We start from the raw sequence: 16,905 nt of genomic DNA, 5'->3' as shown, positions 1-16,905 counted from the left end.
ACTCTCAACCTCTCCGATCATTTTCATGATGTCCATCCGGTTTGCTTCTATATGCCATATCTTTCTAACTGTGCTCTTTCCCAAAAGCTCCCAACATACAACCTATATACTTATTATGGACACAGTATGCTTACATTATTACCTATCTTTTTTATTATTTGTTGTTATTTGTTATTAGTCCCATCCTTCAACTCTATTCAATACCTCCCATCTATCTCTTAACACCATCCATATAGGATTTCTATTTGCCATATATATTTCAACCGTACTGTGATGTTTTACAAAAGTTCTGAACCTTTCTATTCTCATTGCTTCTACAGATTGTGAATTAAAAATAAACATTTTTGCTAAAAGTATTATTATATTATTGATTGATTGACTATGACTTTTCAGATCACCCAGTAATGCTATCTGCAAGGTTAGTTCCAGGTAAATATTGCAATCCTTTAGCCATTCCTGGACCTGTGTCCAAAAAACAAGCTACAAATGGACAGAACCAAAACAAATGATCTAATGATTCTGTCTCTTCACAGCAAAATCTGCAGAGCTGGGAAGATTGTATCCCCCATATAAATAACATTCTATTGGTAGCAAGAATTTTATATAATAATTTAAATTGAAAGATTCTAATTTTTGAATCCGGTGTCGTTTTGCGTGTCAGTTCATAAACGCTATGCCATGGGATCGGTACGTCAAAGATCTCTTCCCAACTATTTTGCAATCTATATGGGACGGCTGTCAATCCTTTGGTCCTTAAGTGAAACTGATATACTTTTTTTATTTATCACAGTTTTCCTTAACCAATTATGTTCTTTAATGCAAGGCCGACAAACAAGTTCCTTACTTTCTCCACTTTCCTCTTCCACTTTTGCGGTAAGGCTGCAATTATTTGGTTGTAATTTTGGGTAGAGCAGACATTTCCATATGTTTTTGTTAGCTGCATGTGCGACAACTCCACCAGTCCTACCGATGATGTAATTTACGAAGATTATACCTTTTTTAAACATTCTGTCAAAAAATAAAGGTTTTTTGTCAATTAGTATATTTGAATTTAACCACAATATTTGTTGCATTATTTGTTCTGTCGTTTCTGGAGGATTAAATTGAAATTGCAACCAACTTTCTATGGCTTGTTTTAGAAATAGTGATATTTGGGAGATTATTTCCTTTTCAAATAACTGGAAATGAGTTGTTGTAATCTGAATAAAGGGAAAAAGGCCTTTCTTGAACATTGGGTGAGACAATCTTACTAATTTGCTTGAGAACCAGTTCGGGTTTAAGTATAACTTTTGTATGACTGAAGCTTTTAGTGATAGGTCTAATGCTTTAATATTTAATAATTTCTGTCCTCCGAATTCATATTCATTATATAAATATGCCCTTTTCATTTTGTCTGGCTTGCCGTTCCAAATAAAATTGAATATTTTTTTCTCATATAATTTAAAAAACTGTTCGCTAGGCGTAGGCAAGACCATAAGCAAATAGGTAAACTGGGATAATACTAAAGAGTTAATCAGGGTGATTTTTCCACAAATTGACAGGCACCCACCTTTCCATGGTAGTAAGATCTAATCTATTTTTGCTAACTTTCTATTAAAATTTATTGAAGTGAGATCATTTATTTCCTTTGGGATATGTATTCCGAGTATATCCACATCACCATCAGACCATTTTTATTGGTAAACTACATGGTAATGTAAAAATTGTATTTTTTAGTGATCCAATACGTAATATAGTACGTTTGTCATAATTTGGTTGTAATCCAGAGAGGTTAGAAAATGTATCTAGATCCTCTGAGGCTGTGGAGGGATTCTAGTTGCGGATTTAAAAGAAAACATGAATCATCAGCGTACAATGACACCTTCTTAACACCCGCCCGCTTAACCCAGAAGCCAGCCGCACTAATGTGTCGGAGGAAACACTGTTCAACTGACGACTGAGTCAGCCTGCAGGCGCCCAGCCTGCCACAAGGAGTCGCTAGAGCGCGATAAGCCAAGTAAAGCCCCCCGGCCAAACCCTCCCCTAACCCGGACGACACTGGGCCAATTGTGCGCCGCTCTATGGGACTCCCGGTCACGGCCGGTTGTGACACAGCCTGGGTTCGAACCCGGGTTTGTAGTGACGCCTCAAGCACTGCGATGCAGTGCCTTAAACCGCTGCGCCACTCGGGAGCTTAAACCAAAGATTTTTATAACTAAACCAAGATAGACCACAGCTTGTCGTTTCCAATGGGAACAAGCAAGGAGGTGGGCAGAGCCAAGCACAAGCTAGCAAGATCCTATTGGCGCGTTCTAGCATTCATCTGCATATTTCCCTTAGGGAACACTTACTCTGTGAAGTGGCGTGTGCAATAACTCAATTCGCCTTAGCGCACCTTCTAAACAATGTGATTTTAAAAAATAATAATTTGCAACGGGTAAAGTCTACAAAACTTAGTCCACTCTGTTCATAACAGATTCTAGTTTTGAGATCAAATGTTTCATCGATGAGAATTTGCAGAATGTCGGCCAAAATCCATCTCGTTCCATCTTCCCCCACTGCCCGCCAGTGGGCTTCCTCTCAATGAGTGGAAACGCCAAGCGGATGCTTCACCTTTATACATCAGTGAAATATGTCTCATTTTTCTAGCTGTGCCTAAACCCTTGCTTACCATTTCCTTTCCTAACCATTTTAAATGTCAACTTCAATGGGGTAGGGACGTCCCAAGGATATCATATAGCACGGACCATTGTTTACTCTTGGTCCACTCTTAAAAAAAAGAAGATATATATATATATATTTATTTTTTATTTTTAACAATACAATACAAATGGCCACTCCCATCAGTGGGTGCGCTTGCCCCCCCCACCCGAGACGCTGGCAAGGCCCAAGGGCGAGAAAAATCAAGCCCCGCCTGACGTCCGGACGGGCATGGAGGCGAGTACACCCATAACCACCAGGAACAGCACACACACCGCTCACAACATGAAGCCAAACCACAAAACATAAATAGCGACATGCAAAACACACAATGATCCCGCACCCGCGCTCACCTCTGATTGGAGGACCTCAAACATTTACACTGTACATTTGTGTATATAACTATTCCAACACTCATCAATTCCACCCTTCTGGCATCCACAGATCAACCCATCTTTACCAATAAATCATATAAATTCTACAATTTCCTCTCGCAATACATCACTCCATTCTCCCATGGTATCTCACTAGGGACTTGAACCTCCCCATCTGAAACGGATTGATCCATCAATTGTTGTTTAGTATATCAGTCCATTGTTAAGCAGAATTGCCAACAACCCGATGCATCCAGTTTTCAGGAATACAGCTAATTCAACCTAGCTTACTTTTCCAGATGAAAACCGGATGTGGGAACTCCGCTCAGGCGTTTCTTTTACACCTGCTACGTTAGGTTACCTTTGGTCTGAACGCTGTGTACAATGTCAGGAAGTAGCATTAGCCACCATAGCATGGTGGTGGAAAATGGTGTTTCATAAAGAAAGTATGCATATTTTCCCCATTTTTCCCCCCGCCTTCTCGCCATTAAATTGAGTTAAGGAGGAAATCGACGCCTTTGCAGCCTGAATGGAGAATGTTTTATGCACGAACCGGTCAACAAGGGATACGTGTGTATAGCCGGCTTCATGGATTCCCTTTGGACGGTAAGATGAAACGACTCGATACCGTCATCTGCCGGCCTTTTGGGCTAGGCCAAGGCAAGCTATTAGATATCGATTACATTTTCACAGCCTGTCTTTGTAATATTCTCTTTGTAGGACAAACTGGGCCTGAATGTAGCCTAAATGTCAAGATATCGGGGAAAGTGATAGACAAATAGTCAAACAAACGGATGATAAGAAAGACTGGAAGGAGTAAACAGATCAGGGGAACTGATGATGAAGGCTGTTAAAACGCCTTGGTTTGATCATGAAGATGTATTATGCGTGGTCCTCTGTAGCTCAGCTGGTAGAGCATGGCGCTTGTAACGCCAAGGTAGTGGGTTCGATCCCCGGGACCACCCATACACAAAAATGTATGCACGCATGACTAAGTCGCTTTGGATAAAAGCGTCTGCTAAATGGCATATTATTATTATTATTATTATTATTATTATTATTATCAACTTAAATTGTCCTCAGAGAGTTGCTGAATATTTGACATTTCAGGTTTCCTCATATATTCGTTCACCTTGGTTCAAAATCTAATTGTATTTGTCACATGCGCCAAATACAACAGGTATAGACTTTACAGTGAAATGCTTGCTTACGAGCCCTTCCAAACAATGCAGAGTTTAAAAAAAGTATATAAATATTAATACACAAGAATGGAGCTATATACAGGGAGTACCAGTACCAGATCAATGAGGTAGATATGTACATGAAGGCAGGCTAAGGCATCAACATGATTAAGAGTAGTAGAGCGTAAGTGTTTGTTGTGGTGGTATGCGTGTGTGTGTGGTCCTCTGTAGCTCAGTTGGTAGAGCATGGTGTTGGCGATGACAGGATAGTGGGTTCGATTCCCAGAACTACCTATACGTAAAACGTATGTACACATGACTGTATGTTGCTTTGGATGAAAGTGTCTGCTAAATGGCATTTATTATTATAATATTATTATAATGTATGCGTATGCCTGTGTATGTGAGTGTCAGTTTAGTGTGAGTGTGTGTATATGTAGTCTTGTGAGTGTGCATAGAGCCAGTGCAAGATAGTCCGGGTTACCATTTTAATTAGCTATTTAGAAGTGTTATGGCTATTTAGCATTCTTGGGGGTAGAAGCTGTCTCGGAGCCTGTTGGTCCGAGAGCAGATGCGCCGGTACCGTTTGCCGGACGGTAGCAGAGTGAAGTCTTTGGCTTAGGTGGCTGGAGTATTTGGAAATTTTTCGGGCCTTCCTCTGACACCCCCTGATATAGAGGTCCTGGATGGCAGGGAGCTCGACCCCAGTGATCAAATCAAATTGTATTTGTCACATACACGTGTTTAGCAGATGTTATTGCGGGTGTAGCGAAATGCTTGTGCTTCTAGCTCCGACAGTGCAGTAATATCTAACAAGTAATATCTAACAATTTCACAACATATACCCAATACACACAAATCTAAGTAAGGAATGGAATTAAGAATACAGTGGGGGAAAAAAGTATTTAGTCAGCCACCAATTGTGCAAGTTCTCCCACTTAAAAAGATGAGAGGCCTGTAATTTTCATCATAGGTACACGTCAACTATGACAGACAAATTGAGAAGAAAAAAAATCCAGAAAATCACATTGTAGGATTTCTAATGAATTTATTTGCAAATTATGGTGGAAAATAAGTATTTTGTCACCTACAAACAAGCAAGATTTCTGGCTCTCACAGACCTGTAACTTCTTCTTTAAGAGGCTCCTCTGTCCTCCACTCGTTACCTGTATTAATGGCACCTGTTTGAACTTGTTATCACTATAAAAGACACCTGTCCACAACCTCAAACAGTCAAACTCCACTATGGCCAAGACCAAAGAGCTGTCAAAGGACACCAGAAACAAAATTGTAGACCTGCACCAGGCTGGGAAGACTGAATCTGCAATAGGTAAGCAGCTTGGTTTTAAGAAATCAACTGTGGGAGCAATTATTAGGAAATGGAAGACATACAAGACCACTGATAAACTCCCTCGATCTGGGGCTCCACGCAAGATCTCACCCCGTGGGTTCAAAATGATCACAAGAACGGTGAGCAAAAATCCCAGAACCACACGGGGGGACCTAGTGAATGACCTGCAGAGAGCTGGGACCAAAGTAACAAACGCCTACCATCAGTAACACACTACGCCGCCAGGGACTCAAATCCTGCAGTGCAGACGTGTCCCCCTGCTTAAGCCAGTACATGTCCAGGCCCGTCTGAAGTTTGCTAGAGTGCATTTGGATGATCCAGAAGAGGATTGGGAGAATGTCATATGGTCAGATGAAACCAAAATAGAACTTTTTGGTAAAAACTCAACTCGTCGTGTTTGGAGGACAAAGAATGCTGAGTTGCATCCAAAGAACACCATACCTACTGTGAAGCATGGGGGTGGAAACATCATGCTTTGGGGCTGTTTTTGTGCAAAGGGACCAGGACAACTGATCCGTGTAAAGGAAAGAATGAATGGGGCCATGTATCGTGAGATTTTGAGTGAAAACCTCCTTCCATCAGCAAGGGCATTGAAGATGAAACGTGGCTGGGTCTTTCAGCATGACAATGATCCCAAACACACCGCCCGGGAAATGAAGGAGTGGCTTCGTAAGAAGCATTTCAAGGTCCTGGAGTGGCCTAGCCAGTCTCCAGATCTCAACCCCATAGAAAATCTTTGGAGGGAGTTGAAAGTCCGTGTTGCCCAGCGACAGCCCCAAAACATCACTGCTCTAGAGGAGATATGCATGGAGGAATGGGCCAAAATACCAGCAACAGTGTGTGAAAACCTTGTGAAGACTTACAGAAAACGTTTGACCTGTGTCATTGCCAACAAAGGGTATATAACAAAGTATTGAGAAACTTTTGTTATTGACCAAATACTTATTTTCCACCATAATTTGCAAATAAATTCATTAAAAATCCTACAATGTGTTTTTCTGGATTTTTTTTCCTCATTTTGTCTGTCATAGTTGACGTGTACCTATGATGAAAATTACAGGCCTCTCTCATCTTTTTAAGTGGGAGAACTTGCACAATTGGTGGCTGACTAAATACCTTTTTTCCCCACTGTATATACATATATGGACGAGCAATGGCAGAGTGGCATGGACTAAGAAATTTATAGAATACAGTATATACATATGAGATGAGTAATGCAAGATATGTAAACATTATTAAAGTGACTAATGTTCCATTTCTTAAAGTGGCCAGTGATTTCTATAGGCAGCAGCAGCCTCTAATGTGTTAGTGATGGCTATTTAACAGTATGATGGCCTTGAGATAGAAGCTGTTTTTCAGTCTCTCAGTCCCAGCTTTGATGCACCTGTACTGACCTCGCCTTCTGGATGATAGCAGGGTGAACAGGCAGTGGCTCGGGTGGTTGATGTCCTTGATGATCTTTTTGGCCTTCCTGTGACATCGGGTGCTGTAGGTGTCCTAGAGGGCGGGTAGTTTGCCCCCAGTAATGCGTTCGGCAGACCACACCACCCTCTGCAGAGCCCTGCGGTTGCGGGCGGTGCAGTTGCCGTACCAGGCGGTGATACAGCCCAACAGGATGCTCTCAATTGGGCATCTGCAGAGGGTGGTCTGGTTTTAGGTGCCAAGCCAAATTTCTTCAGCCTCCTGAGGGTGAAGAGGCTCTGTTGCGCCTTCTTCACCACACTGTCTGCGTGGGTGGACCATTTCAGTTTGTCAGTGATCGCCAAGGAACTTAAAGCTTTCAACCGTCTCAACTGCGGTCCCGTAGATGTGGAAAGGGGGGTGCACCCTCTGCTGTTTCCTGAAGTCCACGATAATCTCCCTTGTTTTGTTGACATTGAGTGAGAGGTTATTTTCCTGGCACCACACTCCCAGAGCCCTCACCACCTCCCTGTAGGTGGTTTCGTCATTGTTGGTAATCAGACCTACTATTGTTGTCATCTGCAAACTTGGTTGAGTTGGAGGCGTGTGTTGCCACGCAGTCATGTGTTAACAGGGAGGGAGTACAGGAGGGGGCTGAGCACGCACCCTTGTGGGGCCCCAGTGTTGAGGATCAGCGAAGTGGAGGTGTTGTTTCCTACCTTCACCACCTGGGGGCGGCCCGTCAGGAAGTCAACTCCCGAGTGGCGCAGTGGTCTAAGGCACTGCACCGCAGTGCTAGCTGTGCCACTAGAGATCCTGGTTCGAATCCAGCCTCTGTCGTAGCCGGCCGTGACCGGGAGACCCATGGGGCGGCGCACAATTGGCCCAGCGTCGTCCAGGGTAGGGGAGGGAATGCCCGGCAGGGATGTAGCTCAGTTGGTAGAGCATGGTGTTTGCAACGCCAGGGTTGTGGGTTCGATTCCCACGGGGGGCCAGTATGATTAAAAAAATAAATAATAATGTATGCACTCACTAACTGTAAGTCGCTCTGGATAAGAGCGTCTGCTAAATGACTAAAATGTAAATGTAAATGTAAGTCCAGGACCCAGTTGCACAGGGCAGGGGTCAGACCCAGGGCCTCGAGCTTAATGATGAGCTTGGAGGGTACTATGGTGTTGAATGCTGAGATATAGTCAATGAACAGCATACTTACATAGGTATTCCTCTTGTCCAGATGGGATAGGGCAGTGTGCAGTGTGATGGCAATTGCATCGTCTGTGGATCTATTGGGGCGGTAAGCAAATTGAAGTGGGTCTAGGGTGACATGTAAGGTAGAAGTGATATGATCCTTGACTAGTCTCTCAAAGCACTTCATGATGACAGAGGTGAGTGCTATGGGGCGATAGTCATTTAGTTCAGTTACCTTTGCTTTCTTGGGTACAGGAACAATGGTGGCCATCTTGAAGCATGTGGGGACAACAGACTGGGATAGTGAGAGATTGAATATGTCCGTAAACACCAGCCAACTGGTCTGAGGACACGGCTAGGGATGTTGTCTGGGCCGGCAGCCTTGTGGGGGTTAACATGCTTAAATGTCTTACATCGGCCACGGAGAAGGAGAGCCCACAGTCCTTGGTGGTGGGCCGCGTCGGTGGCACTGTGTTATCCTCAAAGCGGGCGAAGAAGGTGTTTAGCTTGTCCGGAGGCAAGACGTCGGTGACGTGGCTGGTTTTACTTTTGTAGTCTGTGATTGTCTGTAGACCCTGCCACATACGTCTCGTGTCTGAGCCGTTGAATTGCGACTCAACTTTGTCTCTATACTGATGTTTTGCCTGTTTAATTGCATTTACATTTACATTTTAGTCATTTAGCAGACGCTCTTATCCAGAGCGACTTACAGTTAGTGAGTGCATACATTATTATTTATTTTTTTAATCATACTGGCCCCCCGTGGGAATCGAACCCACAACCCTGGCGTTGCAAACACCATGCTCTACCAACTGAGCTACATCCCTGCCGGGCATTCCCTCCCCTACCCTGGACGACGCTGGGCCAATTGTGCGCCGCCCATGAGTCTCCCGGTCGCGGCCGGCTGCGACAGAGCCTGGATTCGAACCAGGATCTCTAGTGGCACAGTTAGCACTGCGATGCAGTGCCTTAGACCACTGCACCACTCAGGAGTCTATTGGGCATCTCCAATTGCCTTGCGGCGCGAATAGCTACACTGTTTGTATTCTGCCATATTCCCAGTCACCTTGCCATGGTTAAATGTGGTGGTTCGCGCTTTCAGTTTGGTGCGAATGCTGCCATCTATCCACGGTTTCTGGTTAGGGTAGGATTTAATAGTCACAGTGGGCACAACATCTCCTATAAACTTCCTAATAAACTCGGTCACCGTTTCAGTGTATTTGTCTAAATTATTTTCGCAAGCTACCTGGAACATATCCCAGTCCGCGTGATCAAAACAATCTTGAAGCGTGGATTCCGATTGGTCAGACCAGCGTTGAATAGTCCTTAGCACGGGTACTTCCTGTTTTGAGTTTCTGCCTATAGGAAGGGAGAAGCAAAATGGAGTCGTGGTCAGATTTGTCGAAAGGAGGGTGGGGGAGGGCCTTATAACCATCCCGGAAGTTCGAATAGCAATGGTCGAGGATTTTAGCAGTCGATATGTTGATAGAACTTCGGCAGCCTAGTCCTCAAATTTGCTTTGTTAAAATCTCCAGCTACAATAAATACAGCCTCAGGATATGTGGTTTCCAGTTTGCATAAAGTCCAGTGAAGTTCTTTGAGGGTCGTCGTGGTATCTGCTTGAGGGGGGATATACACAGCCGTGACTATAACCGAAGAAAATTATCTTGGGAGATAATAGATTTGATTGTGAGGTATTCTAGTTCGGGTGAACGAAAGGACTTGAGTTCTTGTATGTTACTACAGTTACACCATGAGTCATTAATCATGAAACACACACCTCCGCCCTTCTGCTTCCTGGAGAGATATTTATTCCTGTCTGCGCGTTGAACTGAGAACCCATCTGGCTGGACCGATTTCGACAGAATATCCAGAGAGAGCCTCGTTTCCGTGAAACAAAGTATGTTACAGGTCTTGATGTCTCTCTGGAAAGAAATCCTTGCCCTGAGCTCATCGACATTGTTATCCAAAGACTGAACATTAGCGAGTAATATACTTGGAAGCGGTGGGTGGTGTGCGCGCCTCCTAAGTCGAACCAGCAGGCCGCTCCGAATGCCCCTCCGCCGGCGATGTTTTGGGTCAGCCGCTGGAATCCGTTCAATTGCCCTGGGGAGAGCAAACAAAACATCTGCTTCGGGAAAGTCGTATTCCTGGTCGTAATGCTGGTAGTTCTGGTGAGTTACTGCTGCTCTGATATCCAATAGTTTTTCCCGGCTGTATGTAATGATGCAAAACACTTTCTGAGCTAATAATGTAAAAAATAATACATAAAAAAACAAAATACCGCAAAGTTTCCAAAGAGCTAGTCGCGAGGCCGCCATCTTCGTCAGTGATGTACTTGGATCAGCTCCTTGGTATTACTGATATTGAGGGAGAGGTTGTTGTCCTGGCACACTGCCAAGTGTCTGACCTCCTCCCTGTAGGCTGTCTCATTGCTGTCGGTGATAAGGCCTACCACCGCCATTTCGTGTAAGCGAGGTACTAGTGACTGTGTTTTCCTCTGCACAGACAGATGAGACGGATATCAGCTAATGACAATGTGATTGATGACATCAGTAGTGTTGTATCCTCGAAAGCCACATGAGACTAGTATTGATAGAAGTTACTGTATTGTAGAAATGAACCAAGTAGCAGACATGCTTCTTCATTCCAACGGTTCTTAAACTTTTTGTGGTGTGACCCACTAAAGCTTTTGGAATTTATGTGACTGCCACATCAATGGAATCAGCGTTTTATGTTGGCACAACCCAGTCTGCCACCACATTAAAGGAATTGGCCACAACATTACCCCAAGGTTACTTACCTACTCAGTGGTTGCGTCGCTATAGTCTCAAATGGCTCCTCCATCTCTTCTCCTTCATCTGCACTTATCTAATAACACACGATCGGTGAAAGCAACATTATGGTGGTGAATGCCTACAGAGGTTGCTTGTCAACTTCTTTCACATCTGTGCAGATAAGGGAAAGGAGGTGAGGAGAGGAGGCCACTTAAGACAATTGAGATGCACCCTGTGAGACCTTACCACCCGCCAGCTAAGGATCGGACAGCGCTGTATCTTTTTGTCTATCCATCTGTGGTTGTAGACTGGCATTGACTTCATTGACTTGTTACATCATTACAGCGGTCACGTTGCATCAGAGCTTTGCTGCCACTGATGCCCCGCCCACGGCTGCTGCCCCTCAAACCACGTCTCCGCCTCCTGCACCCCCGGCCCTGCCCGAGAGGGGCAACTACACTGTAACCAACGGCAATGGGACCGCCTGTCTGATGGCCCTCATGGGACTGCAGCTCAACGTCAGCTTCAGCTCTGCCGCTTTCAATAAGGTACGCACACACAGACTTGCACATTCTTGAAGCCCAGCACCTCTCACACACAGTCTTGTTTTACTAACCTTGTGGGGACACATCATTGATTCCCATTCAAAATACTATTTTCCTTGACCCCAAAACCCAACCCTAACACTAATTCTAACCCTATACCCCCTAGGAATAGCCTTTATCCTTGTGGGGACCGGCAAAATGTCCCCAGTTGGTCAAATGTTTGTTTGTTCACTATTCTTGTGGGACTTCTGGTCCCCTCAAGTATAGTTAAACATGTCCACACACACACACACTCACAGCCCTGTGTCTTGTTGTCCTGTGTGTGCAGACTGTGCTGGACGTGGTGAACCTGCAGCCCAACATGACTAAGAGCTCAGGGTCATGTGACTCGGACAGCGCCACCCTGCTGCTGAAGGCTGACGAGGAGAGAATCAACCTCACCCTCATCTTCTCCCTGGTCAGAACTCTCTTTTGACCTTTTCTTTGTTTCTCTTTACTTTTCTCTTTCTTTGGCTGTCTGCCACTTCACTTAGTTTTCTCTCTGTCGCTCTCTCTCTGTCGTCGCTCTCTCTCTGTCGTCGCTCTCTCTCTCTCTCGCTCTGTCGTCGCTCTCTCGCTCTGTCGTCGCTCGCTCTCGCTCTGTCGTCGCTCTCTCTCGCTCTGTCGTCGCTCTCTCTCGCTCTGTCGTCGCTCTCTCTCGCTCTCTCTCTGTCGTCGCGCTCTCGCTCTGTCGTCGCTCTCTCGCTCTTGCTCTCTGTCGTCGCTCTCTCTCGCTCTTGCTCTCTGTCGTCGCTCTCTCTCGCTCTTGCTCTCTGCCGTCGCTCTCTCTCTCTCTGCCGTCGCTCTCTCTCTCTCTGCCGTCGCTCTCTCTCTCTCTGCCGTCGCTCTCTCTGCAGTCGCTCTCTCTCTGTCATCGCACTCTGTCGTCACTCTCTCTGTCGTCACTCTCTCTGTCGTCACTCTCTCTGTCGTCGCGCTCTCTCTCTGTTGTCGCGCTCTCTCTCTCTGTCGTCACGCTCTCGCTCTCTGTCCTCGCTCTCTGTCGTCGCGCTCTCTCTGTCGTCGCGCTCTCTCTGTCGTCGCGCTCTCTCTGTCGTCGCGCTCTCTCTGTCGTCGCGCTCTCTCTGTCGTCGCTCTCGCTCTCTGTCGTCGCTCTCTCTCTGTAGTCGCTCTCTCTCTGTCGTCGCTCTCTCTCTCTCTGTCGTCGCTCTCTCTCTGTCGTCGCTCTCTCTCTCTCTGTTGTCCATCTTTTTCTTTATTTATTCTTGCTTCCATTAATACATTAGTACATGCAGTAAGGTTTTCTGTATCAGTAGTAAAGGCTTTTGGCACTAACACCTGACTGCCATAAGATGGAGCCTCATGAACAAGCAGAGGACAGGCACTCGTGAACTATTGTTCCAGTCGTGAGTGTGGTGTACACACTGTGTGGCGTCACTGGTTCTCTTGTGTCTGCAGAATGCCACGTCCAGTAAGTACCACCTCAGTGGAGTGACCCTGTCGGCAGCCTGGCCGGACATGAGTGGTGAGTCTGGATCCATGTATTATTAATCTACTAGCCATCCTCTTACAACCCCAATCTGCCATGTATGCAGTTTCTCCAGTGTTGAAAACCTTCTATAATCCTCCTCTCCCACACTCTTCCATCCCCCACATTACTGTAACGTCTTCTCCTTTTTTTATTATCCCGTTTCACATCCCAACCTTTACCTCCCCCCGAGCTGACAAGGTAAAAATCTGTTGTTCTGCCCCTGAGCAAGGCAGTTAACTCACTGTTCCCCAGGCGCCAATGACGTGGATGTCGATTTAAGGCAGCCCCCCTTCAACTCTGATTCAGAGGGGTTGGGTTAAATGCTGAAGACACATTTCAGTTGAATGTATTCAGTTGGTACAACGGACTAGGTATCCCCCTTTCCTTTCCCTAGTTTATCATCCTTCGTACCCCACCCTTAACCTCTCTCCCTGTGGTCCCTCCAGAGCCCTTCTCAGCCAGTAACAGTAGTCTGGACTACCTGCGTGGTACCCTGGGGCGGAGCTACATGTGTCGTGAGGAGCAGACTCTGGCTGTGACTGTGAACTTCTCTCTCAACACCTTCCAGCTGCAGGTGCAGCCCTTTGGCCTCACCGGGTACCAGTTTGGAGCAGGTACTGTACTGGGGGTTACCGCTTCACGTGGGACTGTTTCAGTAGGGGACATGGGGGTTACCATTCCATGTGGTACTATTTCAATAGGGGACTGTGGGTTACCATTCAATGTGTTAATGTTTCAGGAGGGGATTGTTATCCACATTGCTGAGATTGGAATAATAGATGATTATTATGATCACTGCTTTTCTTTCTTCTTATCTTTCAATTTCTTATTTTTCTCCACTTTCCCTCGCCTGCTCTTCTGTCTCTCTCTCTAATTCCCCTTCTTTCTCACTGCCTCTGTTTGTCTCCCTCTCCAGCGGAGGAGTGTCAGCTGGATGAGGATGACATGTTGATCCCCATCATCGTGGGCGCTGCGCTGGCCGGACTTGTCCTCGTCGTCCTCGTGGCCTACCTCATCGGCAGGAAGAGGAGCCACGCCGGCTACCAGACCATCTAAGATCACTTCCTGTCGACTGACCCCCACCACCAAGAGCCAGAGAGCGCTACCCCACCACCTCACCCCCCAGCTACTAACAATCACCTGGATTGACTGAACCTCACTGCGACCCCTAAACTGAACTTCCTAACCCCTATTCAGTTGGTCTCATCCTAGAACCCTCCCCTCCCCATCTTCCCCTCCGAACTCACTCACTAGCCCCACGTTGGGTATCCATGGGGTTGATATGCGCTTTCAGGACTGAACTGCTCCTTTGTATGAAAAAAATAAAGGGAATCTGCTGAGAGATTGTATTTACATAACGAAACACTCGACAGTAGAGCTCTTCACGGATCCATCTGTACCCGAGACCCGAACCAGAATTCTAAATAGTGTCACGGATCTGAACTGATAACCACAGGTAGGCCTCTATGTAATTTTAACTTCCTTGTCCGGAAGAGCCCGTACATATCCGAATGCGATTGCTACGGTAGAGAAATTGAATTTATGCTGCTGCTCTTACATTTCACGAGAGTGGAGCTTGTTGGCCAATCATAAGTTATCAAAGCCGCAATAGGCTAGTCATAGAGCCTCCGTGTGTGGCAAAGTTAGGAGATATCTAATTAATGGAACTAAAAGTTAAACGAGAAGGATAGGCTACAACGACCATATTCTGAATGGAGTTGAGGATGAGAATGCAGCCTCAATTAGCCTAGCTCGCTAACGTTAGCTAGCTTAACTAGCTTCTCCCGGTACTACATAATAATATGATGATAAATAACTTTGCTATGGCAGCTATTAATCTACTATAGCGCGAGTCGGCTTGGTTGCTGTCTCATCTCTCCCTCCCTCCTCCCCGTGTCACTCGCTCACAGTATGGCCCCTCCCCCACCTGCTGGAGCGGCACCTCTCTCTCCCTCTCGCGCTTTATCAGCTCCAGTTAAAAGTATCAGCTCCAGTTAATAAAGTAGCTCTAAAAATTTTTTAAAAAATGTTGCTTCCCTCATTCAGATTATACCAGGTCTGGATCTGAACAGGTCTATACGGAACGGGTCTATCTATGTCCGGGTCCGTTCGGAATGGGTCTCTGACTATATTTAAAAAGAAAATATTTATACATATCGGGTTCGAGTGGGAAAGCCCCAGGTCCATTTCAGAATTGGTCCAACTTTTTGGACCCGTGAAGACCTCTACTTGAGAGACAACATTGCTGGGGGGGCTCATAACCATATGCTGAATAATAATCCACACTATTTGTAGCCTAGGGTCTCATATCATGCTTAAATTTGACTGGTGTCTGACAAAGGAATTCTGAGGGATTGTTTGTGTACAAGCATTGCTGCTGCTGTTTAATTTGTTCTCGGTTTTGGTTGGTGGCCATTGTCAGTCACATAATAGGAGGCTGTTGTTACTCCTGTGTAAAGGGAATATTATGACTGTCGCTGGCTGCTACAACCAATCCCCTCCTCTCAACCAACGGAAGTTAGGACTTGTTGCATAAGGTTTTCAACATCTTTGAACTTAATGAAGTTGTAACTCTGAATATAATATGGAGTTGATGGAAGTCGCCCCTAACCGAAGCTCCAGGGTCAGATATTTTTGCATCCTACTATGATTTGGGGCTGGGTAATCTGATCCTAGATCTGTGGTTAGGGGCTAAGCTAGGTACCAGCTGCAGTTTGAGAATGGTAGTGTTCCTTAATCCATCTCTTAGGGGTGGCCTATGTGGATGTTTTTGTGCACCTTCTTGGGTTCCTCTTGGACTGACTTGAGGAACCAGGGTAAAGGTAATTTGATGGTGAAGCAGTTGGTCTGCATACCACCGCTTATAGTTCCATTATTAAACGGCACTGCATGGTCAAACCGACGTCTGCATTGGCCGTGCAGCATTAACGGCGATACAGCCTCTGCAGAGGTCAGGGCATTCATACGTTTTGTGCTTCATGGAGCAAAGCAGAGCTGTTGTCAAGGAAGTGAGTTTGTTTATACAGGACCTCCTGCCCTCACCTACAGTCAACCAATCATGTCAATGCAGAGCTATACGGAGCCCTCCACATTGTTACAACATTTGAGAGGCACGGTCATGCAGTACGGCGCTTGATTTGGCATCTGCACACCCTCCATACGAAGCCTCCGATCACATTTCCGGACCAAGCATAAATTGGCTTTAAGACGGGGTGATTTTTGTTGCTCTGACGGTACATCCAGTGATACACTAAGGGGAGTGGTTGTTACAGTAGAATTACATGGTGCTTACAAATGGCTGAACTCAAACTGCACCTGTGTAACTTGGGACACTTGTGAATAGTCACGTTATTAGGTGGTTTTCTCAAGTTAGGATTCAGGATATTATAGTTATTGTCCTGAGGGAGTTGGAGTTACTGTCAATAGAACAGCACCGTTTTAGGGAGGACATAATTTCTCCACCACAAAATAAATGTTAAATGCCAAATGGAATCTGTGCCTCACCACTTACAAGAAAGATGGGATCTATGCTAATGTTCCAGTTACTCACACTCTAATATGTCTCAAATGACACCCTATTCTATTCCCCATGTAATACACAGTTGGTTGTCATTTGGGACATAACCTTTTTGTCTCTACACAGCGTTACCTTGTTAGGGACGTTTTCTTGTTTCTTAGATTTGCCTGGCCTGTTGAACGAACAGAGGATGCATTATTTGGAGTGAAAGGGGGAAGTAAAAAAAAAAAAGAACGTGCTTTTTTTTGTTCCACCCCTCATCTAGAAGTGTTAACATCCATAGGTAGTGATTTAATAAGGTTTTAAGAATGTTTGTTTTTTTAAGTGTAGAGGTCAATAAAAAAATAAGCTGAAGGAATGA

General features: G+C 45.3%; 1 protein-coding gene across 1 annotated transcript in view; it reads left to right on the top strand.

The window, feature by feature from the left end:
* LOC121536563 (lysosome-associated membrane glycoprotein 1) overlaps positions 1-16,905 on the top strand; it is an 18,572-nt gene extending 1,667 nt beyond the window's left edge. Inside the window, exons 2-6 of the mRNA XM_041843940.2 lie at positions 11,297-11,499; positions 11,825-11,953; positions 12,955-13,021; positions 13,474-13,641; positions 13,944-16,905. Of these exons, the coding sequence (XP_041699874.1) occupies positions 11,297-11,499; positions 11,825-11,953; positions 12,955-13,021; positions 13,474-13,641; positions 13,944-14,083 (707 nt within the window). The 3' untranslated portion in view covers positions 14,084-16,905. The remainder of the gene's footprint in view (positions 1-11,296; positions 11,500-11,824; positions 11,954-12,954; positions 13,022-13,473; positions 13,642-13,943) is intronic.

This window comes from Coregonus clupeaformis, chromosome 23 (genome assembly GCF_020615455.1).
Source record: "Coregonus clupeaformis isolate EN_2021a chromosome 23, ASM2061545v1, whole genome shotgun sequence".
NCBI lineage: Eukaryota > Metazoa > Chordata > Actinopteri > Salmoniformes > Salmonidae > Coregonus > Coregonus clupeaformis.
This window is presented reverse-complemented; position numbering and strand designations above follow the sequence as displayed.